Source organism: Styela clava, chromosome 12 (assembly GCF_964204865.1).
Source record: "Styela clava chromosome 12, kaStyClav1.hap1.2, whole genome shotgun sequence".
NCBI classification, from domain to species: domain Eukaryota; kingdom Metazoa; phylum Chordata; class Ascidiacea; order Stolidobranchia; family Styelidae; genus Styela; species Styela clava.
In genome coordinates, this window is record NC_135261.1 from 7,773,744 (window position 1) to 7,796,907 (window position 23,164).

At 32.6% G+C, this 23,164-nt stretch overlaps 2 protein-coding genes across 2 annotated transcripts; one reads left to right on the top strand and one right to left on the bottom strand.

Moving 5' to 3' along the window:
* The first annotated feature begins 1,767 nt into the window (after window positions 1-1,767).
* LOC120330196 (G-protein coupled receptor 84-like) lies at window positions 1,768-12,860 on the top strand. The gene is made up of 9 exons (XM_039397058.2): window positions 1,768-1,957; window positions 3,441-3,641; window positions 6,203-6,331; window positions 9,510-9,711; window positions 10,354-10,479; window positions 10,562-10,770; window positions 11,253-11,346; window positions 11,573-11,709; window positions 11,816-12,860. Exons 1-9 carry the CDS (start codon window positions 1,788-1,790, stop codon window positions 11,979-11,981), a joined length of 1,434 nt encoding a protein of 477 aa, XP_039252992.2. The 5' UTR covers window positions 1,768-1,787; the 3' UTR covers window positions 11,982-12,860.
* Window positions 12,861-20,570: 7,710 nt separating this feature from the next.
* On the bottom strand, window positions 20,571-22,335 carry LOC120330497 (uncharacterized). The gene is made up of 5 exons (XM_039397466.2): window positions 22,213-22,335; window positions 21,964-22,049; window positions 21,464-21,634; window positions 20,888-21,131; window positions 20,571-20,726 (listed from the first exon to the last, which is right to left on the bottom strand). Exons 1-5 carry the CDS (start codon window positions 22,312-22,314, stop codon window positions 20,661-20,663), a joined length of 669 nt encoding a protein of 222 aa, XP_039253400.2. The 5' UTR covers window positions 22,315-22,335; the 3' UTR covers window positions 20,571-20,660.
* Window positions 22,336-23,164: the final 829 nt, after the last annotated feature.

Consider the following 23,164-nt stretch of genomic DNA (forward strand, 5'->3'; position numbering starts at 1 on the left):
TTTGTAATGGCTTTCGAATAAAACGATAAAGGCATTGGGGAACATCTATCAAAGTACTGAAAGAGTAAAGCGGGTCCATGTTGGGCATTGTTGTTGCCCATATTCTGAAATAAAAGCCCAAAATAAAAAATATCTTATTTGAGTTCCCAAAAAATACTTAGTATTATAGGAGAAATTCATTCAATCTAAAAGCGGCCTAAGAATGATTGTCTTGAAAATGTTTGTTTCGGAATTCATACTCAAGTTTGGACAATGACAAATAAATTGCTTTGAGTAGCAATAGGACCACAGTTTTCTGTTTCGAGATCTATGTAGCATAAAAACACGCGCTGCTGAAGAACGTTAACTACCACCTTGGAGAATGATTCCTACTTGAGCTGTTGCGATTTACGTGGCCATATTGGTTCGGATTTTTAGTATTTCACATTCAGCTTAAGCGGTACCACAGATAAACACAGGACTCTTTTAAGACAATTTTTACTGCTTACAAGTGCGTAAAATTATTTTTTTTTTACAGTAAATAAATTATTTTATCTGTTACAAACGCGCAGATAAGATACAATACAATCAATTTATGTGAAGGATAACTGTGCTTCAGCTTCTATAGAGAACGAACTTATAATATTATGTTATTATATTTGTTATGTTATAAATGTTGAATCTTCTAACAGTAGGCATACGTGCGACCGTTGTTTGTTGTTTTGAATGTTTGAAAGATAAAATGACGAAATTGTCGTTTGGAATCTGTCGTCATGTTCATTTAAGTGAAATGAGCTTGACCATGATCAGATGTTTATTCTGGTATTACGCGAATATATAAAAGTAGCTTTCATGCACTATTTCGGATTTTAATTCATTGTTAGGAAGTGAGAATTAGTTAACTAAGTTTATATAAGTCATCTCAGATTAATTTTTGTAACAATTTGTTCATGCATTAGGCTAGTCGTTACGATACTCTTACTCGTTAAAGTCATTCTAGTTCCGCGTCGGGTGGGATTTTTCCAATACTGAGGACGACATATTTTTCGCAGGAGTGCCTGCGTAATTGTGTGGAATTGAGCTATCCCTTTTGCAGTGTCCAGTGGTATACATTACCAATTACCCCGTTGTATCAAAACAACAACAACAATTACCTTCTTGCCACTGCGCCCCGTTACGAGAGAATGTCTGAAGGTCGACGATTCACCGGCCCAAACTATGCATAAAATATAAAAGCTTTCACGTATCGTGCAGTTGCTTCGGTCACGGTGGCGCATGCAGGTTAAGAGTCCAAACCTTAAATTTTCGCTGTGGAAACTCTATCTGTATGTTTCCAAAAAAACTTTCAAAGGAATTAAAGCAAGAAAATGTGAGTTTGAAACAATCCATTGAGATTACCTGAATTATTTTTTTGAGGGGCTGGACCAGGATGATTAGCCGTAACACTTCTTCTTATTTTGACGTGTTAACTTGTAACACATCTTCAATTTTCTTTTTTTTATTTTGGTTATTATTTCTTATTTGTATTCATTTGATAAATACCGTTTTGCCCCCTGGCGCGGGAGCCCAAGGTTACTGACGAATGTGACTCTTTTTGAACTAAAAGTACATGAATACAAAAACAGTGCAAGAGTTCATGCTGATTTTCTTTTGAGCTTCAAAACCAAACCGTCGACCTTCGCGTGCAGTTCAAACATATAATTTATAATTTAATTTTCAAATCATTGATTTCTTTAATCCTACAGAGTGTACTTACATGCATAATAAAAAATTCTCTGTTCTTTTAGATTGTAATAAATAAATAAATAATGAGTAGAAACGATTTTTTAATCGAAGACGAAGGTTCGGGATCTGGATATTATCAGTATGCTAAAGACAATATTACTCGAACAACAACTCCTGTGATGTCTTTGAATAATATTTTCGACACAACGAATCAAACTGCTTTCAGAGTGAATGAAGGACAAGAAAGCTTCCGGTAAATTTTGTTATTTTCTGTATATATAAGGTTTAACATGCGTGAAATATGATTATTTTCGAATAATTTAATTTATTCAACTATTCAATGGGATCTTTTTATTGTGAGCAACGGGTGGACATGGGTGGATTGATATAAACATAAACCAGGGACAATAAACTTTTTTCGCATTGCAACTGGTTTAAAACTGAACAAAAACGGGATTTCAAAAATCAATGTTTTGGAACAATTTATGCAATTTTTGTCATTGCATACTGAACTATTTTGTGTAAACTTTGAGGGTCTCATCAGAAAATATCATAAATCTGACACAAATTTTATTTTTTTATACCGCCCGATAGCACATGTCTCTAATGTTACAAAAATGTTTAAGCATTTTAACTTGGAAAAGTATACCGCCTGCCAACGAACTCTTCGCAGGGCAACGCCAGCCTTCGTTGGCTGACCATAAGTTTGAATGTTCGGGCTGACTGCGTTATAGTTTAGATATTTAATATCAATGTTTTCAATGAAAATTGCCATTATTCCAGAATAAAAATGATTTTATGAAGTAAAATTTGTCGATATTTGCTGTGAAATATATAATTCTGAAACTTGAAATTATATAATTGGAGTAGAGTATTTCAAGAGTGCCGCAACTTTTACTTCGCATAGTTGTAATTTGATTAGTTACAAAATTTGTTTAAATATAATTCCCTTAATTTAGGATAATTAACATCGAATATGTCTTTATATCGTCTTCTCACGACTGCTTTTTAATCTACCAAAAAAAAATAAAAATAATTGCTCCGTTAATTTACGATACTACTGGCCGGCATTTTAGGAATTTCTTGTCCCATCAATATTATTTTTGTAGTCTTTCGAAAAAATAACTATCAGTTTTGTCATGAATCTCGATTTATATGTTTTTCCAGAAACTTTATCATATCGTTGTCCAGAACATGGTAAAAATCCTCACCGCTACGAGCGCCTTGCTTGAAAAATTAAGTCGTGGAAGTTTTCGGTTTCCATTCAAACTCTGTTTAATAATATTATTGTGTACGTCACAAACTTATTGGTTATCCAATAAGCACAAATAGACGTAAATACAAGCTCTGTATTCGACGGGTTTGAGTAAGCACATCGATCATTATGAGGTCATCGAGATGTCCGAAAATACGAATACGAACGAAACTAAATATGACGTCATCGAAAATGAAGTCGCCTGCTTCGTACCTTACGGCGATGACTCGTGAGAATTTGGGGAAAACCCTAACTCTCGATGTGAATATTTCTCAAATATGTGAAATTCGTCTTCCACTGTTATACAATTAAAATGCATTTAACAGATAGTCTATTGATATACTTTTAATAGTCACTGTCATGGGTTTTATTATTACGTGTGAACTGATGATTAAAATATGATCGCGGACTACATTTGATGTCAATTGGAACTTTCACTCCTTTATTTTATTGAAATCGAGATATACAAAATGTTTTACAGATATCTGGGAGTCACAATTGGCCTATTCGCCATTTTTCTTGGAACGTTTGGAAACTCAATGACAATAATAGCATTCTGTAAAAACAGGAAACTGCGACGAAATGTTTTCAATCTTTTCATAGTTAATTTAAGTTTGGTCGATTTACTCACTGCATCTTGTATGTTGCCGTTCAACGTTGCAGGATATATATACATGGAATGGTAAGTTATGCATGAAATTTTATTACTATGTTTACTGAAGCGTGTTAATTGTGAATATGCTGGGTCGAATTGCTTCAATTATTTCTGAAGTGTGACTGGACATTGAACCCTTCTAGGGAAATGAGGGTTAAACGATAAATCATCTGATTTATGATTTAATTTACCCTCTTACTCAAAAAGCCTTTTTTGTCATTCGATTTTACTACCCAGACAAAAGCGTAGAATATAATCTGGCCAGACAGGTCGAAACAATGCAAGTTTTGTATTGAAAGGTTAAGACCTTCCGGCACTTGTTTACCGTAATCGCATTTACAGTCTGTTGAAAATGTGAAACATGCGGACATTTTAGCTTTAAGGATAAAAAAGGGACATATTTGCTGAGATAATGCGGGTACTCCTTCCGCTAAGCGCTATTGTCATTTTCGGCATTTTTATAATTTTATATTATTATTTTTTTATTTATTCAATCAAATGTAAACAATATCAGCGAATCATATTGGAGTTAGTGCCTTTATCAAGTTACAAAATATAAGGTTTCACGGTTGACCTAAGCAGTACTGGCACATTCATTACCTAATTAACGCCACAAATTACATCAACAACTCATAACGTAACCGCTAATGACGTTGAACAGTACTTACAGCAGAAGCGGGAATGCCAACATCTTTAAGATGACTGATGCTGTGCATCAAAATTTGTCTTCGTTGTTCAGACCCGGCCATACCTTCACTATTTGGCGTACTAATTAACCTGAACCAAACATAAACAAATAGAAGCGATGTAATGTTACACCGAGGTGATAAAATGTCCAATCTAACAAAATTGAGTAAACCAGTTGAATTACTTTTAAAATTATTAGGATTTTTGTAGTTTTACAAAATTAGCCAAGGTTTCCGTATACTGTATATATATATATTACAATACATTCACACCGGCATATAGCTGAATTTTGTCTATACAAAGACAACTTTTAAAATCCGCGCGAATATTACTTCGTATAAATTAGAATTAGGATGATTTTTATTTCATCTTTAATTGGATATTCACTAATATAAATTCCACCGTGACACAAAGAAAGCAAATTGCTTATTTTTAACGAAATAAATCCTGAAATGTTATCCTGCGGCGATGTAAGCAATCAAATCCGTACGTAGTCTCTTAAATATATCTTTGTCTTAGTGTTGTCAAAACACTGGCATTTTGTAAAACGAATTTTGTTTCAAAGTCAGAAATTTTTGGATCCAACACTGACGTTAACGAGAACAAATATACATATATATACAAAAATTGGACTATCTGACTTTGTTATTTTTGAGCCAAAATATTTGTTTCATGTATATTTGTTTTAAAACTAGCTTTTATAAATAATTTTTTTTATTGCGCATAAAGACTTCAAGCTCTAATTTTATATTTCTGAAAATAATTATTTAATTGGAAAATCCAAACCTATCAAATATTTGAAATTATAAAATATTATACTTGTCATATTTTCACTATAAAATATCGAACGATATTGACATTTCCCACTGTTAATTTATTTGATATTTGCATTGTGATGCAAATGACATTTCCAATATATATTTGCTATTTCTGATGGAAATCCTATAATTCTCATTAAAAAAATATTCGATTCAAATCTCTTCATACCAGTTGTCTACTATGAGTAGCTTCGTATGACTACCAAGATGGGCCATTGCGTATTTTAGGACTGTTGTTATGTCTGGGATACTCACAAAGTAAACAAAAATAAAATCTTATATACACAAATGGCGTTTGTCTTACGAAGGTGTAGATGCATCGGTACTGTTTATCCAAACGGTTTGGCGTTTTATTGGCTCATATTGTCCGGGGCATCACCATTGTGTTGTGAACATAGAAAATATACTTCAGTGATTTTATTCTAAACCTTTTTTCTTGTTTCTACTTTTATTAGTAAGTACAAACTTTTTGGAAGATTTTTTCAAATTCGTTTTACGGATCAAATGCTTATCTTCCCCGAACTGACTTGAGGGGAAGGAGAGATCTTCACATGATGTAGCCTGATCGATTGAGGTGGGGTATCTTCATATGATTCCCCAACCCTAACTGGGACCCCAAACCTAGCGCTCAGCTTTTTAGGTGTAGGTATGGTGAAATGTTGCAATCGCCATGTCAATGTTCTCCTGTGTCAAGCTGCCAATTTGACAGAAGGGTTGATTTTTGAAGCATAATTATCATAGGGATTGGGAAAAAATTGGGTACTCTTGAAGTATGCGCACCAAGATGTCGCACAGCCTGAACCCTAACCTGGTACACAACCTGAGTTCAGGTTGTGCGCCATTTTGGTGCGCATACTTCGAGAGGTCCAAAAATTGTTTCTTGGCGAAGTCTTAATAATGATGCCCGAACCTCACTTTAGTTCAAACACGACTCGAAAAATCGTTGTAACTTCAATCCAACATTTAGAAATAGGGATAGAAATGTGATCTCAATTTGAATGACTTTTTCCGCAAAGGCTGCTGTAAAGACAGCGGGACAGTTCATTATATTTGAAAATTCAATAAAAATATTTTCTGTTACAGGCCGTTTGGAAATGATCACGTAACCTGTTCAATTCAAGCATTCTTTTATTTTTGTTGCGGTTACACATCAGTGGTTTGTCTTCTTGCAATCACAATGAATAGATTTGTTGGAATCGTGTTTCCTGACAGGTAATTAATTCTCATGCGATGAATGCAATGAGTGATAAGCACGTTGACATTCAACGACCGCGTCGTTTGAAAGATCTTGCGATTTTATAGCCCAACAAGTTTAATTGAATTTTTGTACAATAACAGGTAATTAATTTTGGTGCGGTGAATGGGTGAGCGATTGAAGTGCGATTGAAATATCTTTGAATTTTCTCATGTTAAGTGAGTTTTATACAGAATTTGTGAGTGAGTGTGTGAGCGTTCTAAAAATTGAAAGTTTCACATTAGAGACATTATAAACTTACCCAGCGTGTAAAACATTGAAGAGACGGGCTGAACCGGAAAGATTCCGGTTATTCCAAGAATGATAGCTATCTCGATATCAATGGATGCTGAAACATGATTTTGTTTGGTGTGAAATGCGCGAAAAAAGCGTCTTTTAAAAGACTGTGTTGATCAAAAATGTTCATAATAATACACCTTCATGAACAGCCTGTTTAGCATAAGGCTGGAGTGGATATACATGTTAGTAGGTTTTTTAGTTTTATTGAATTATTGCTCATTTATTATGTTATCGGTAAATACGGTATTTACTAGATGAATACAATACAGACAGATTTGTTTCAGATCTAAATATTTTCACCTAGCATTTAAAATATAAAAATTTCTATAGTCATATGAATCTGTGGTCATTGCATTTAGCCGTTCAGATTGGTTTACAAAAACGAATACCACAATTCTGCTAGGCATTCAAATATTAGACTGATATGCAGTAGATGGTGACATTTTCGCATCTGCGGTATAACCGCTTACAGAGTACCATTCATGACAATAAAGCAGTGCCGGTAGGAATGCTATTGGAATGCCGGTAGGAATGTGAATTGTATTTATCTTCAATCGCAGTGAAATCGCGAACCAAATTGGAATATTCCTAACCCGTAAAATTCAATATTTATGCGAATCTAAATGATTAAATTCGAACATACTGCATGCCACCGAGAAATGTAAATAGGTCTGATTGAAATTTCAAATGAGTCACCATATCTTTTTAGTCCTATTTCCCTGTAGAATTACTTATTGTACAGTAATATAATTACTTTATTGAAAACAGCGACTGATAAGTATCCACCCGATCAATATGTCTAACCACTGATGAAATTAAGATCATCACTAAAGAAATTTGAGGGCACACAACTGAATTAGACTATATTTCTGCGTATTTTGAAGTTAAATATTGTAACATTTGAAGAAGATAAGGTGATCCCTAGTTCCATTTCGTGTCCAATAATTTCTTTCAGTACAAGCACTTACGCATTCGATATTGACCACAAATCTGATACTGAGATTGACGCACTGGCGAATTGTTTTCTTGGCTTCAAAAATTCTGATTTTAATGTTGAAATATAAAAATAAAAAAGTCTTTGTGTAATCGCTTCTGCAATCGCTATAGGGTCCCACGCTTCTGCATAAGATAAATAACTAGAAAAAGCTGGGGCACATAAAAAAAGGAACTACTTGAAAATGAGTGACCAAATCTTGTCCGCCATATATCCTGGGAAATGTTATCGTGACTAAATAAATATCTGACCAAATATGAGAAATGGCCCGCAAACCTCAAAAGCAATATCATTCGTTGACTAGAGAAACACAAATATTTTTCAGGCGATAGATCCAATTTATTTCCTCCTTATCATATTTCAATGTTTATATCACATTTACAAGAGCTTGAAAACATTTTTAAAAACATGCGTGCTGGAATGTTCAAAAAATAATACAATAAAAAAGCATTCGAGTATGCTGACATTGGAATGGAATATTCATGTGTTTCATACGAAGCGTTCTTTGACTAAGACGTTTTTAACTATTTATCAAGTAGAATATATCTGGACTATTTCGAATGAAATTACCCGAACTCGCTATAGTGAGTTGGTCTTGAAATCAGTATCATCTGCGTCACAGTTTATATGGCTTTGCTACACAGTATCGTGGAAAATAATTTTGAATCATTTTCTTTGCAATCCAGACCAATGTATCGCAGACGAGAAATTAGTTAGATGTTCGTATATTCATTTTTCACCTTTTATTATATGAAAAATCCTATCTAACTACTGTCGAAATTGTTTTGAATCGTTTTTGTCGAAATTGTTTTGACAACATTGCTCCAAATTCCCTACTCTTAATCTCATAAGAACATTTTAATCTTGAATAATTAATGTTCACATGGTTAGAAAGAAAAAAGAAAATTCGCTGGCATGATATATTCAGTTATCTGCCGGTTACTGCGCGAGGCTGTGGCCTAATTTCAATCCAGAAAATATGGATAAGTTTACGGAATATTTTTCACTACACATCTGATGAATATTTCGTGTTCTCAAACTGTATCCCGTCTATCATTACGTATCTGTTATGATGTGAAGGTTGCGTTGTATTCAGCTTCCGACATATTTTAATTCTTGTCTACGTAAAGGTCATATCAATATATTGAACGACGTCTTACTTGTATAATTTACATTCAATGGCGGCTGAAAAATGTCAGAATACGATTATGCAAATGCATTTGCAAAAATAAGTACACTCCGTTTAATTATGTATATTTTTAATATAGAAAAATTTGACAAGTCAGATATAAAATAATTGTATTATTCTTGATTGAAATATAAATGAGCCAGCATAGGAAACATTTTTCACAAAATATATTATTTTGTCGTCTTTCGGTCACAAAGTTCACAAGCAAACCCATGTTTCCCAAGGCAGCAAAATATCATCTTTCACTTTTGGCCGATGTAACATGATTTAATCAAAACAAAAATCTGATTGTGGCTGAAGTTGGACACTCGAAAAGTAATCATATGACTCGTAATCAAAACTATTTCAGGAGATGTGAAAGGCATATCAGAATATCAAAAATTTTCGTGACATTACAATTTAAATAAACAGTTTCCACTCTTTTTGTTTGAGATTTTCAAATTCCTGCTCTGAACTTTAAATTGATGTAATCACTGCGTATAGTACTTTACAATGACCACTGCTCGTAATTCTATGCGCTGTTTCTCCCATAGGGCCAATTCTACAATTCTCTCCAATGAGAAAATTGTTTACGAAAACCCTGGTCATGAAATGTCAATTTTGTTTATAAAATTCTCGATCTCCGACTTGAATTTTGATTTTTCTTATAGCGTAATTCATTTACCACATTCAGATACGTGACTCTCTATTCATCAAAATGGTCGTCAGTGATTTTATTGTCAAGTTGGTTGATTGCACCAGCATTTCTTCTACCGTTTCTTGTTGCGGCAATTATCAATAATTCAAACGGAATACCGCGAACGCCAATCGGATGGAAGGAACGTGAATTTCTCTGTACCTTCATCAATATCGATGGATGGGGACCTTATATGCAGGTATATTTTTATTGTTGCATTCAATGGATGTTTTCCCGACTATTGAACCAAAACCCAGGACAATTCTTACTATCCTTCACCATTGCAATTTTTCATTCTCATTTTAAGAGTGTTCACCTGTTCACGTGATCATAATCAGCATTTTAATTAAAAAATCCAGTTACCTGTCATCTAAAGAATTAGAAGCTAATTTTAGCATAGTCTATCGCAGCATTACCATTAAATTCTATGGATTCTTAGTTTATGATCACTGAAACCAAACTGAAATTTCTCTGAAACAAATGACCATTGAGTTCATTTATTCATATACCTAAATTATAAAAACTCTCAAAAACTAAAAACTTACGAATATGTAGAAAAATGAGCTCTAGATTTTCTACCATGTATGAACATGCCCTTCTCAGCGGAAAAAAGTTTATGAGCGAGTGCGAATATTTTGACTGTTTTGTCACTCTTAAAACATCCTGCTCATTAGCAATGACTTTGTAGTAAAACGAGGTGGTCGATAATCGGGAAAAACATCCATTATGACTGTTCAGATATTTAAATGTAATTTTGCTCACATTGAGTACATTTGGTTGGAAATAGTGAATAAAAAAAATTACATTTTGCAGCTATTTACTACTTCTATTGTTTTTTAAGGTCGTCCGAGTCGTGTTTCAGTTCCTACCGCTCGTTATAATGATTGTGGCGTATATATTCATATGGAAACGAGTGCACCAGAGTAATATCAGACTAAGAGAGAATGCAGGATGCAGAGAATACAGAGTGTGTATTGTTTTACGTCGATAGAGTATTATTTCTTTCGAAATTTAATTTTATTTCTATCGATAATTTAAAATTTGCACAGGAACGGATTGAATCAGCGCGGTATGGAGAATTAACTGTTTTGAACAAAGGATGCGACAGCCCTGTTCTAGCGAAACATCGCTCATCAACAGATCAACAACTTATACACATGATTCAGAAAAAAGATTCGATGAAACAAACTGAGAATAACAACCACAGAATGGATTTTGAAATGGAATATCCAGAAACAGAACATACTGAGAAAAAAACGTTAGAATATTTAATTTGTTTTGAAAGTTTTACGTAAAAAAAAATTAGTGGACTCTGGATGTAAATATTGATATTTTCTTTTCGTTAGTGGTTTCGTTGTTGGGGAAAATCGCATTCACGGTAACTGATGAACAATTCAATTTGAAATTTTCAGTAATTGAAGATGAAAGAGTTCACTTAGAGACTATAACTGCTTTTAAATATCTAAGAGGCCTGGTATTATACACATATTTCTGCGTCTTCATTTCAATGTACGTGAACATCTTTTATGACGTACGGAGCACTTTATTCCGTTGCGCTTGTACGTCGATTGTTTCAGCAAACTCAGTGAAGACATAAATACCGGTACTGGTGCGCGGCTTTCGTATCCATATAAACGAGCATTGGTCTTTTGTATTTATAGAGAATTATTCACAACATATTTACCGAAAGTATTTTGAATTTTTTATAGTATAACTAAACCACAATTACTTTATGTTTAGACGTCTGAAAAAGTTGTTGAAAATTTGCCGCAACAAAGAGGACGACTACGCAAATAAGTGCGTAAATAGTGCCGCTAGGAACAAAAGCTTTTTGGTGAGTTTCCCATTGATAATAATGTCAGGTATAACAATTTAAAAGACAGAAAAAAGTGCCTTCAACTTGATAATAAATTACCATATTAAAGAAGTTACAATTACCTTCATAATAGTTGCTAGAGATTGTAGACATTTTTCGAATTTTATGCCTCACTTTTTGGTTCCCTCACCCAGAGTTCTTTTAATAAACTCATTCAGTAAATACTCTCATAATCATATTTCAGAGTAACCGCTCTTGTTCTGTCGGAGAGCAGCAACGTTTCAACAAAGAGCAGAGAATGATATATGTTAGTGTAATCATATGGATTACATTTACAGTTTTATTTTTACCAAGTCTCGTTGTTAATCTTCTACCATCGAGGTGCGTATGCATTGTCATACTATTTTTGTTAATTTTTTAGCTTTGTTCACTTATTTGCCGTCTTTCTCATTTTATTAACCCGTGTTTTTTTTATTTATTTCCACAGAAAATCGTTGAGTCCGTTGTTTCACATGGCAGCATCAAACGTGTCATGGTTCAACAGTTGCGTCAATCCGTTAGTGTATGTTGCTCTCCATCGCCGCATGCGGAATGAATACAAGAAAATTATTAAGCGTTGTGTGATTTCGTTATTTTCGTTAGATCATCATTAAATATAGTTCCTATTGTGATTGTATCCATCATTCCCAATTCAACCATTTTATTTCGCAAGGCAAAGATATTCTTTCTTTGTTTCAAACTTTGTATTATATGGATTGATCGTACTTAGATTTCTGTTGTATTCTGTAACACAATAAATGTGAAATTGACTTTGTTTGAAATGCTCTTTTTGTGAAATTTTCTGGCAGAAATATCCCCACTATGTCAATGTTAGCAATTTGACGGTCTTGTGGTAAACTTTCGACATACAATGGTTTTAGAAAAGTTCCTCTTATTTTCATCTACCGTGAGCTGTAATCACAGTATAGAAACAAGTTTGTGTCCGGGAAATATGATAAAATCATTTTATACTTCCTTACGGAATATCTATCTGTATGCATGAATATCCAATGCATTTTTATGAATATAACGATTATCTCAATCGTATGTTGTCTTTTTATTCCTCCTCGTTTGTTTAAATTCATTATTTATTATTTTCATTATTTCCTTTTTTTTACAATATCAGTGTTATCATCATACTCACAATAATAAAATATCAGACTGCAGATATCCGTTGATACTCCCCTAGTTTTATTCCGCCGCTTACCAAATATACGACAATGCACTAAATCATAATTCATTCAATCATTTGACAAGTAATATTACACTTTTATCTTGCATTTCTACTTTAACATGGGATTCATAGTTTACAATGCTATAATATGAGTTGTTCAACACCCACACACACTTATCAGTTTCATTGTAAAGTATAAGGCATGTATGTGAAAATAAAAAAAAATGAAAAAATAGGAAATTTGATTGTTGGTATTCTTGTTAATAAATTGAATGTTGATTTATTTCTGAAGCTTTGTTGTCTTTGTGTTTGTCCTAGTAAATGCAACGTCAACTGATACAATTACTCAGAGATAAGTTACATTATTAACTTTCTGGTTAATCATGTAGCGTAAGAAAAATGAAAAACTTTATCGCTCCAATTAATTGTAATTCACAGATGTTGAAAATCATGTATGGAAACTTGGTTCCATTATTTTCATTCTCTATAGTACCAACTACTGTAATGGGTAGAATGATATTCAAACGATTTAAACTTCGATCCGCACTCATAAATTGGTGTTCATATGATAATCCTTCGACTTATGAGGAATTAAATCTTCGATATCAAATACGAGATCAACGTGTGGATATTTTTGACATATCATCGGGTGTGATACCAAGGGTAATAGCGTGATATCCCATGATAGTTGTACGTAAGATATTATTGTTGAGCTTTTTCTGGAACGAATTTGAATAAGAAAAAAAATGATTATTGCATTCCTCTTTCTAAAATATGCAGTAACATCAATCATTACATTACTGAAGTTCCAAACATGCCGGGCGTCAATAATTTATAGTTTAAAATTGAAAGAAATACTCAGTTTGTCGTAATTGCTTTTTCATTTTAATATAAATTATAATTATTTTTTCACGCCACGTATAACGATTTTCACATTCTCACACACAAACATGTTGTTTAAAAGGTGCGTTGCTATTGTAACTGGTTGGTTCAATGGTGTATAAATCAGTGCGTCCAGTTTTCTATAGTTTGGATTAGAAATGGAGTTATAAAAAGCTGTATTTTATAAGTATGCAAATGAACTTTCCGCTTTTTATGAGCATATCCGATCTTATGATCATCGATATACACGTAATTTAAATTATTGGTGCTATGAAAAACGTAAATTGGTTTTGAGCTTATTCATGCAAATCTGGAACCAGAAATTGAGATGGTGGTAGTACCAATCTAATTTAAAACACTTTTTCGAGATATTCTGTCAAAAACAATGGTATCATGACTAACGATGGACCAAATTATTAACACGTCAAGATCGAATTAGATATCAAAAAATTTAATTATCAATAATTCGAAGAATTTAGTTAAGGCTTTCAGACAATATCAATAAGAATGCTAGGGTTTGGATTTTAATATACTTTTTCAAACAATCACCAAGAAAAAAAAAAGAAAAAAAAAACTGGACGAAGCTGAAACTGTAGACCATCGTGACTTCTGGTACCGGTGCCCGGAATGCAATAGCTTTGCCAGCTCCCGCGATAATGATTATCCATGCATCTTGTACCAACGTGAATTAAAATACAAATGATTAAACTCACAACTGTGATATTAAATCATTAACATTACACTAACTTACCGTACCTACCTACAGTGCGTCACCGACAGCCGTTACGCTTGGCGGATTAAAAACAGTGTTCCCGTGAATAAAAAATATTACAGCGAAATTTTGAAAATACCAGATATCCTAGGATTCATAGAACATATAGGAATAAATGAAATAAATAGCATTCTAGCGACAACAACAATCTTTTATCAATTAAAATTTTAAAGCAATGCGTTTAGTAGTGAAAGGGAAAAGCGATTTTTTCGTAACAACAAGAACATGAACTTTACAAAGAATTCTAAAAATAACAACATAATAATAAAACGATTTATAGGGCCATTTCGTGTCCAAAAACAGATGTCTCCTAGCATCAATATAAAATGTTAGAATTTCAGCGATATTGGTTACGACAATACTGCAGAACAAACACTGATCAATGTGGAAGTGTCAACATATGTGAGAAATCGAAGAATTCGCCCAAATGAATATACACCCGGTAGGTAGATGAGCTCATATGGAGAAGTCGTTTCCCCAAGTTTACTAGCGAAAAAAAAATCCGTTTCGATGCTAAAAAAGGGAAGTTGTTCGCACTGGCATGCAGCGCCATGAAGCTATAAACATATAAGATGTGAATTTTAACAAAGCCCCTCAGTGAAAGAATGAGAAAGGTATACAGAAGGAAATATTAAAATTCATTTTTTTGATATAATTTAAATTTGCATGACATTCTGATAAAATATCAAGAAATTATATTTATCCTAAATCATAGTAGTATATAGTAGGTAGACGAACATGTGGGAAAGGAAACTTAATTAGTTCAATGTAATGTTTATCCTTTGTGGTTATGAATGCATGTTCGCAATAAACAAATTTAACATTTTCATGAGAACTCCGTTTATTTAACCACAATTACTACTTTAAATATTGCCAATACAGAATGAGCTTACAAGATTAGGAAACCTCAGAAACACAATGATAAAATGTGATCTTCACGACATACGTAATGAAACTTTCAATGAAAAATCAACTTTTTTTCAATCTTCAACTAATATGAGAAATTGACACAGTCTCTGATTGGCCCACGAATATATGCGATATTTTTCGTCCATATTAAATCTTTCCCTCGTCCGTCTGGATCATTCATATTGAATCAACTTAAATGGATTTTTATGATAAGAAACGCCAGGCGTTTAATTAGCTCGAGTTTGCTGAAAAAAGTAGATAATATTTTGCTATCGAGATTTGAAGAAGATATCAAATTTATTATAGATTTCTTTTTATTAATATTAAGGTTTTACGCGCATTTTGCTCATATTGTGTAGGTTTGAAATAGTCAATTAGAACTTGTTTATGTAATGTTATACTTATGTTTCAGAAAGCTTGTGTAAAAATATATCAAACAATGAAAATTGTAATCTTCGTTCTCTTGATTGTGGGAGTTTTCGGAGACAGAAAGAAGAAAGAAGTCAATCTTGAAGAATTCTATGCTACATTCGACCAAGAAGTATGTTAGTATGACGTATAAGTTTTGCAAAAATGTATTCTTGTTCTTCAATGCGTAAGACTAAAATGCTGAATATATCACAAAGATTATTCAATTTCCACTCTCAAAAAAAGTAGCTCTAAAATTCTTCGATTTCTGCTCACATATGTTGACACTTCCACATTGATCAGTGTTTGTAACAAATATCGCTGAAATTCTAACATTTTATATTGATGCGTTATTGATTGTTACGAAATTGAATAACCAAGCAACTTACTTGCATTCAACTGCAGCGTGAGGAAGAGGCTTAAATAATCGAACCACTTTTCTGCATTTTGTTGAACCGTAGAAGGATTTCTGAATACATTTTCTTTTCTTGCAATCAGAAACAAAGTCACCGCTGCAGCCGATGTCTTTTGGAGCAGGACATGAATAATTCGATGTGGGAAATTTCCTGTGCATTGAAGTATTTTATCATCGGTTGAAAACAAACGTCAAATTGATTTATCAGTATATATATCCGATTTACTAAACGAAATCGTCATTTTCATTGACAGAATTTAATTTTAGAATAAACATATTATATGTTCGATATACAAGATATGTTGTTGTTTATATGGGGAAATTTCGATGATAGCATACTGATCTATACTTGCCTTCAAAGATAAAATAATTTTATTTCATTCGGTGATGCATTTATGAATAAAACCAATACGCAGGAATAAAATAAAATGTTTTCGGTTCAGTAAAAAATGCAATAATTTCAAATTAAAAGCAAATTACTCGAAATTTCCGCATTCGGGAGTGTTTTTGAAATCGATTCCTTTTTCTTTCGGGAAATTAAACTTTCTTGCAGAGTGAACAGATATCTGAAAATAGCATTTCAATGTGAAATAGATCAAAAAAGTTTTTAGAGCTACATTTTTTGAGAGTGGAAATTGAATAATCTTTGTGATATATTCAGCATTTTAGTCTTACGCATTGAAGAACAAGAATACATTTTTGCAAAACTTATACGTCATACTAACATACTTCTTGGTCGAATGTAGCATAGAATTCTTCAAGATTAACTTCTTTTTTCTTTTTGTCTCCGAAAACTCCAACAATCAAGAGAACGAAGATTACAATCTTCATTGTTTGATATATTTTTACACAAGCTTTCTGAAACATAAGTATAACATTACATAAACAAGTTCTAATTCACTATTTCAAACCTACACAATATGAGCAAAATGCGCGTAAAACCTTAATATCTACTGATCTATATTTGCAGTGCAAGGTTCAATGCAAAAATAAAATTATTAATTTAAATTAAAAGTACAAATTACTTAAAATCTCTGCATTCTGGAGTGTTTTTGAAATCAAGTCCTTTTTCTTTCGGGAAAAGAAACTTTTTTGCGGAGTAGACAGTGATCTGAAAATGGCATTTCAATGTTAAATAGATCGATGGAAATCTTCAGACTTACTTTTTTAAAATTGGAAATTGAACAATTATTTTAATGTACTCAGTATTTTTGTCTGACGAAATGTCGAACAAGAATACAGATTTGCAAAATTTATACATCATACTAACATACTTCATGATCAAATGTAGCATAGAATTCTTCAAGATTGACTTCTTTCTTGTTTCTGTATCCGCAGACTCCAACAATCAGAAGAACAAAGATTATTATCTTCATTGTTTGATATATTTTTTTACCTAAGCGTTCTGAAACATAAGTATAACATTACATAAACAAGTTCTAATTAACTATTTTAAACCTACACATTATGAGCCGAATGCGCGAAAACCTAAATGTTAATAAAACGAAATCTATAATAAATTTGATATCTTCTTCAAATCTTGATAGAAAAATATTCTCAACTTATTTCAGTAAACTTGAACTAACTAATAAAAAAACTAATATATTGATTCAAAATGAGGATCTAAACAGACGAGGGAAAGATTCGATATAGACGAAAAATACCGAATATATTCGTGGGCCAATCAAAGGCAATTTCTCATATTTAGTTGAAGATTGGGAAAAAGTTGATTTTTCGTTGTAAGTTTCATTACGTAGGTCGTGAAGATCACATTTTATCATTGTATTTCTGAGGTTTCCTAATCTATAAAACTCATCTTGTATTGAAAATATTTAAAGTACTAATTGTGGTATAATAAATGGAGTTCTCACGAAAATGTTAAATTTGTTTATTGAGAATCTACATTCAAAACCACTAAGGATAAACAGTACATTGAAGTAATTAAGTTTCTTCTTCCGCATGTTGGTCTACCTACTATACACTACTATATGAGATAGGATAAATATAATTTCCTAATATTTTTTTAGACTGTCATAGATATCTTAATATATTTGATAAAAAGAAGAGCATTAGTTTCTTCTGAACGGTTTTCTCGTTTTTTCATTGAAGGGCTTTGTTAAAATAACAACAATAATCTTCTCGTATGTTTATATATTTTATGAAGCCCTATTCACACCAACACGATGCTTTGCACAAGTACGTCGGGATAGCACATGCGACGTTTTATATTCAAACAATGAAGTAAAACAGAGAATCAAATCGGACTTGTACGTTAATGCGCTATACATCAAGCCGTGGTTATGAATGCAATTGGATCTCAATAAACAATTTTGACATTTTACAAGAACTCTGTTTATTATGTATTGATAAGTACATGAAAGTGTTTTCAATTTCTCTAAACTGTTTATGGGATTATGAGCCACAGTTTGCCTCTACTAACCGCAGCGTTGATTAAAATGTAGCTTTAGTGAACTGCGTAATAATTCCTACACAAATATCCTATTGTTATGAATCTTTAATGTATCCTAAAAATGTAAACGATTGTCCTCCTTACCAAAAATGCCTGTACTTGTTTGTGTGTTTCAAACGCCAAAATATAATTAATTATATATAGGTTTGAAAACTTCATACAGTAATTGTATATTTTGACTGGTAGAATTTCTTATGGGCTTTTACAAAGTGGGAAAAACGACCTGAATTATAATAAACAAAATCGGTCAATTATTTCACTCGATTTGTTATAAGATATAAAAAAAAAACTTCTCGAACTCGTGTCATGATCAATCAACTTTCTGCTCTCATGTTTAATGAACCACATGCAATGAGTATTCCAAATGTTACATACTGCATGAAAGCTGGCGAATGGGACTATTCATGTCGTGATTTCAATTTTATATTTTTCGTATGTTTTAGGAGAATTTAAGTGCGTATGAAAATATTATGTGAAAGCAAATTTTAAATACCAAAAAAATTTTTTTAAACCCTCAGTCCTTTCCTTGAACAAATCTGTACGCTCGTTGTATAAAAAATACCTAATGTGCAATCGACACTATATCAAGAGATTTTGAATATCTTTCTATGGGCACTTTCGCAATGAATTTACACTGAGACATTTACATTTTATAGGCAAATATGTTCAATATTCTGTAGCCTCGACTGCGTCGCTAAGGCGACGTGGTGTTACCAACAATGCGTATTACGTCACCCAAGACTTTTCGTTTATCCCGCATGTGTAACAGAGCGCATCGATATTTGCTAACACGTAACGCCGCTATATCATTATTCAAATGTCAGTGCAAGATCAATAATTAACCCGATGTTACGCATTCTAGGCGCATAGCCTAGCATAAATTTGACCGTCAGTCCCATATACTTGTGACAGAACTTACAAGACATAAACCAAATCATGGTTTATTGGTGAATAACAGAACAATAAAAAATATGAAACCTTAATGGACGTCCTATCATGTTGTGCGACTTCACTTCGTTGAACGAATCCACAAGACGGTAGGAGTTGCAGACTGTTTGCATAAAAACTGCTTTCTAGATTAGGGATAGCTTTTCCGAAAAATAATTATTGCCTTAATGAATCTTACAGAAAAAATTGTTTGAACTAAACAACAATATTTTTAGTTTTATCACAATATTTTGTTTGGATAAGAACGAAAAAACCAACCAACTGTCGTAGTTGTTTACTCATCTTTTTCACAAAACATCTCTTGTCTACCCTGGACTGAAAAATTTCTGTTTATTCTCTACTGTATATACTCCAACGGTAAACTTAATGGCTGTGGATATTTACATCTTTCACACAAAACGAATCCCCCGGCACAAAAGCATAAAATAGGGATAAGTAGTCTCACAGAAACCCAATCGATTTGAAACAATTAATTTTTAGTATTTTCTGGTTTACGGTCAACATTGTTTCAGTTAATTTTTTTTATCAACTGTATTGTTGTTTTGTGTTCTCTAATTTTTAAAGACACATTTGGACAAATGTTTCAAGTCACGATGGAAATAACAGCTATTATGGAGCTAGCATGTTATTGCGCAGTTATATACCACTACTATACAGTACACCTACATCCAGATTAATATCACAGAAGTTTGAATCAACTTTTTATAACATTTTTTATTGAACACTTTTAAAATAAGGCATGGTTTTTGATTTTACTTGTGCAAATCATCACCGAGGAATACTGATTGTCATTGAATCTGGCACATACCGTTTCTTATTGCGTCTGACCTGATACCACGTCGCGTACAAAGGTGGAGATGGGCCATCTGCTCGAATGAAAAATAAAAGTCATGTCAGATTCGCGGCCAATCCTTCGGCATTATTGATTTACATTACACTCCAAATTCCTTTTTTGTATTAGTATTTCGTATATACTTGAAGAAAAATTCTATATTAGAATATAGAGAATATCACTTAGCAGCACGTAAAGCGGGTGGGAATGGACAAGTATTTCGCCCACGGCTAGAGGCACTGTATAAAATATTTTACGCTGCTCCAGTTTTTTTTTTTTGAGACAAAATAATGCGTTATTCAACCGCAAATATTTTTCTCTGACAACGCCACAGGCAAGGTTATGTCATTGATTTTCTGATTAATCATCTGACAAGACAGACTCATGAGTCCATTTATTGTAATCCACATATATTTCAAATCATTTATGTACATAAATGATTATTTGTACATGAAAGAATATTTATCAAAATCGGCTATTTCTTCATCTTCTTCTTCCGGAATAACCATAACCATCGTATGCAGTCCTGCAGTCGCATCCACATGGTGTCTGGAAATAAGTTAATATTTGATCATTTCGGTATTATTATCACAAATAAAATACTCCGGAAAAGCTGGCACTTGACCAGCGTAGTTTCGGCTCGGATTAAAATACAATAAAAGTCAGGTATTATAATTAATTATTACTAATCAGGTATCATAACAACGCACCTTTATAACAACATTCCCTTTGTATAACTTCCCGTTTTCCTCGTAGATTGTTTGTATATCACGGAAGCACCAAATAGTGTAGCATTTACAAGAGATCTCTTTACCATCTTCATCTTTTTCTGGCTCGGGATAAAGATGTGGTTCTTCATTTTTCGTGGGTTCCGGATACAAATGGGGTTTCCCGTCTTTTGGTGGTTCCTTGTGGTCGTGGGATTTTACCAACTTACAGCTTGCATACATTTTTCTAAATAAAAATGATTTTTTTTAGTATTCAAGTTGACACAACTTAGTATTCAAGTTGACACAATTTTTAGTATTCAAGTTGACACAACAAATGACAAACTGGGCATTTTCTTCTATTTTAATGCACCGAGAACATACCTTTTTAAATATGTACATCCGCGATTATACCAATTGATTGCCCTGGTGTTCTTAGTTTTTAGTATCAAATATATTTGGTTCAAAACAATGTATATATTGAGAACATTGTGTATATTTACGGCACATATCATTTTATAAAGTGTTCGTAATAGTGTTGAATCAAACATTACGAAATTGAATAACCAAGCAACTTACTTGCATTCAACTGCGGCGTGAGGAAAAGGCTTAAATAATCGAATAACTTTTCTGCATTTTGTTGAACCGTAGAAGGATTTCTGAATACATTTTCTTTCCTTGCAATTAGAAACAAAGTCACCGCTGTAGCCTTTTGGAGCAGGACATGAATCTTTCGGGTTGGGGAATTTTCTGTACATGAAATTGTCTCATCATCGGTTGCAAAAAAACGTCATATTGATTTATCAGTATATCAGATTCACTAAGCAAAATCGTCATTTTTCTTGACAGAATGTAATTTTAAAATAAACCTATGATATGTTTTATATACAAAATATGTTGTTGTTTACATGAAAAGATTTTGATGATAGTATACTGATCTATACTTGCCGTCCTATATAAAAATTTCATTTGATTCGAGGATGCATTTATGATTAAAACCAATACGCAGGAAGAAAAATTAAATGTTCTCGGTTTAATATAAAAAATAAAATTATTTCAAAATTAAAAGTACAAATTACTCGAAATTTCCGCATTCTGGAGTGCTTTTGAAATCAAGTTCTTCTTCTTTCGGGAAATCAAACTTTTTTGCAGAGTAGACAGTGATCTGAAAATGGCATTTCAATGTTCAATAGATCGATGGAAATCTTCAGACTTACTTTTTTAAGATTGGAAATTAAACAATTATTTTAATGTACTCAGTATTTTTGTCTGGCGAAATGTCGAACAAGAATACATATTTGCAAAATTTATACATCCTACTAACATACTTCATGATCAAATGTAGCATAGAATTCTTCAAGATTGACTTCTTTCTCGTTTCTGTATCCGCAGACCCCAACAATCAGAAGAACAAAGATTATTATCTTCATTGTTTTATATATTTCCTTACCTAAGCTTTCTGAAACATAAGTATAACATTACATAAACAAGTTCTAATTAACTATTTTAAACCTACACATTATGAGCCAAATGCGCGAAAACCTAAATGTTAATAAAACGAAATCTATAATAAATTTGATATCTTCTTCAAATCTTGATAGAAAAATATTCTCAACTTATTTCAGTAAACTTGAACTGACTAAACAACTGGCGTTTATTATTATAAAAAATCTATTATATTGATTCAATATGCGGATCTAAACAAACGAGGGAAAGATTTAATATGGACGAAAAATACCGCATATATTCGTGGGCCAATCAGAGGCAATTTCTCATATTTAGTTGAAGATTGGGACAAAGTTTATTTTTCGTTGTAAGTTTCCTTACGTAGGTCGTGAAGGTCACATTTTATTATTGTATTTCTGAGGTTTCCTAATCTTATAAAACTCATCTTGTATTAAAAATATTTAAAGTACTAATTGTGGTATAATAAACGGAGTTCTCACGAAAATGTTAAATTTGTTTATTGAGAATCTACATTCAAAACCACAAAGGATAAACAGTACATTGAAGTAATTAAGTTTCTGCTTCTGCATGTTGGTCTACCTACTATACACTACTATGAGATAGGATAAATATATTTTCTTAATATTTTTTAACTGTCATAGATATCTTAATATATTTGATAAAAGGAAGAGTATTAATTTCTTCTGAACTATTTTCTTGATTTTTCACTGAAGGGCTTTGTTAAAATAATACCAATAATCTTCGCGTATGTTTATATATTTCATAATGCTCTGTTTACACCAACCCAACGCTTTGCTTAAGTAAGTCGGGATA

What these genes read in the sequence shown, in the direction of transcription:
- LOC120330196 (XM_039397058.2), top strand. Translation starts at nt 1,788, where the DNA reads ATGAGTAGAAACGATTTTTTAATCGAAGACGAAGGTTCGGGATCTGGA. An exon ending in CAGGATGCAGAGAATACAGA is followed by an intron (nt 10,480 to 10,561) that starts GTGTGTATTGTT and finishes AAATTTGCACAG; the next exon opens with GAACGGATTGAATCAGCGCG. An exon ending in GAACATACTGAGAAAAAAAC is followed by an intron (nt 10,771 to 11,252) that starts GTTAGAATATTT and finishes CTTTATGTTTAG; the next exon opens with ACGTCTGAAAAAGTTGTTGA.
- LOC120330497 (XM_039397466.2), bottom strand. Translation starts at nt 22,314, where the DNA reads ATGAAGATAATAATCTTTGTTCTTCTGATTGTTGGGGTCTGCGGATAC. An exon ending in CACGCCGCAGTTGAATGCAA is followed by an intron (nt 21,132 to 21,463) that starts GTAAGTTGCTTG and finishes ATTTTTATTTAG; the next exon opens with AAAAATGTATGCAAGCTGTA. An exon ending in AAGGGAATGTTGTTATAAAG is followed by an intron (nt 20,727 to 20,887) that starts GTGCGTTGTTAT and finishes ACTTATTTCCAG; the next exon opens with ACACCATGTGGATGCGACTG.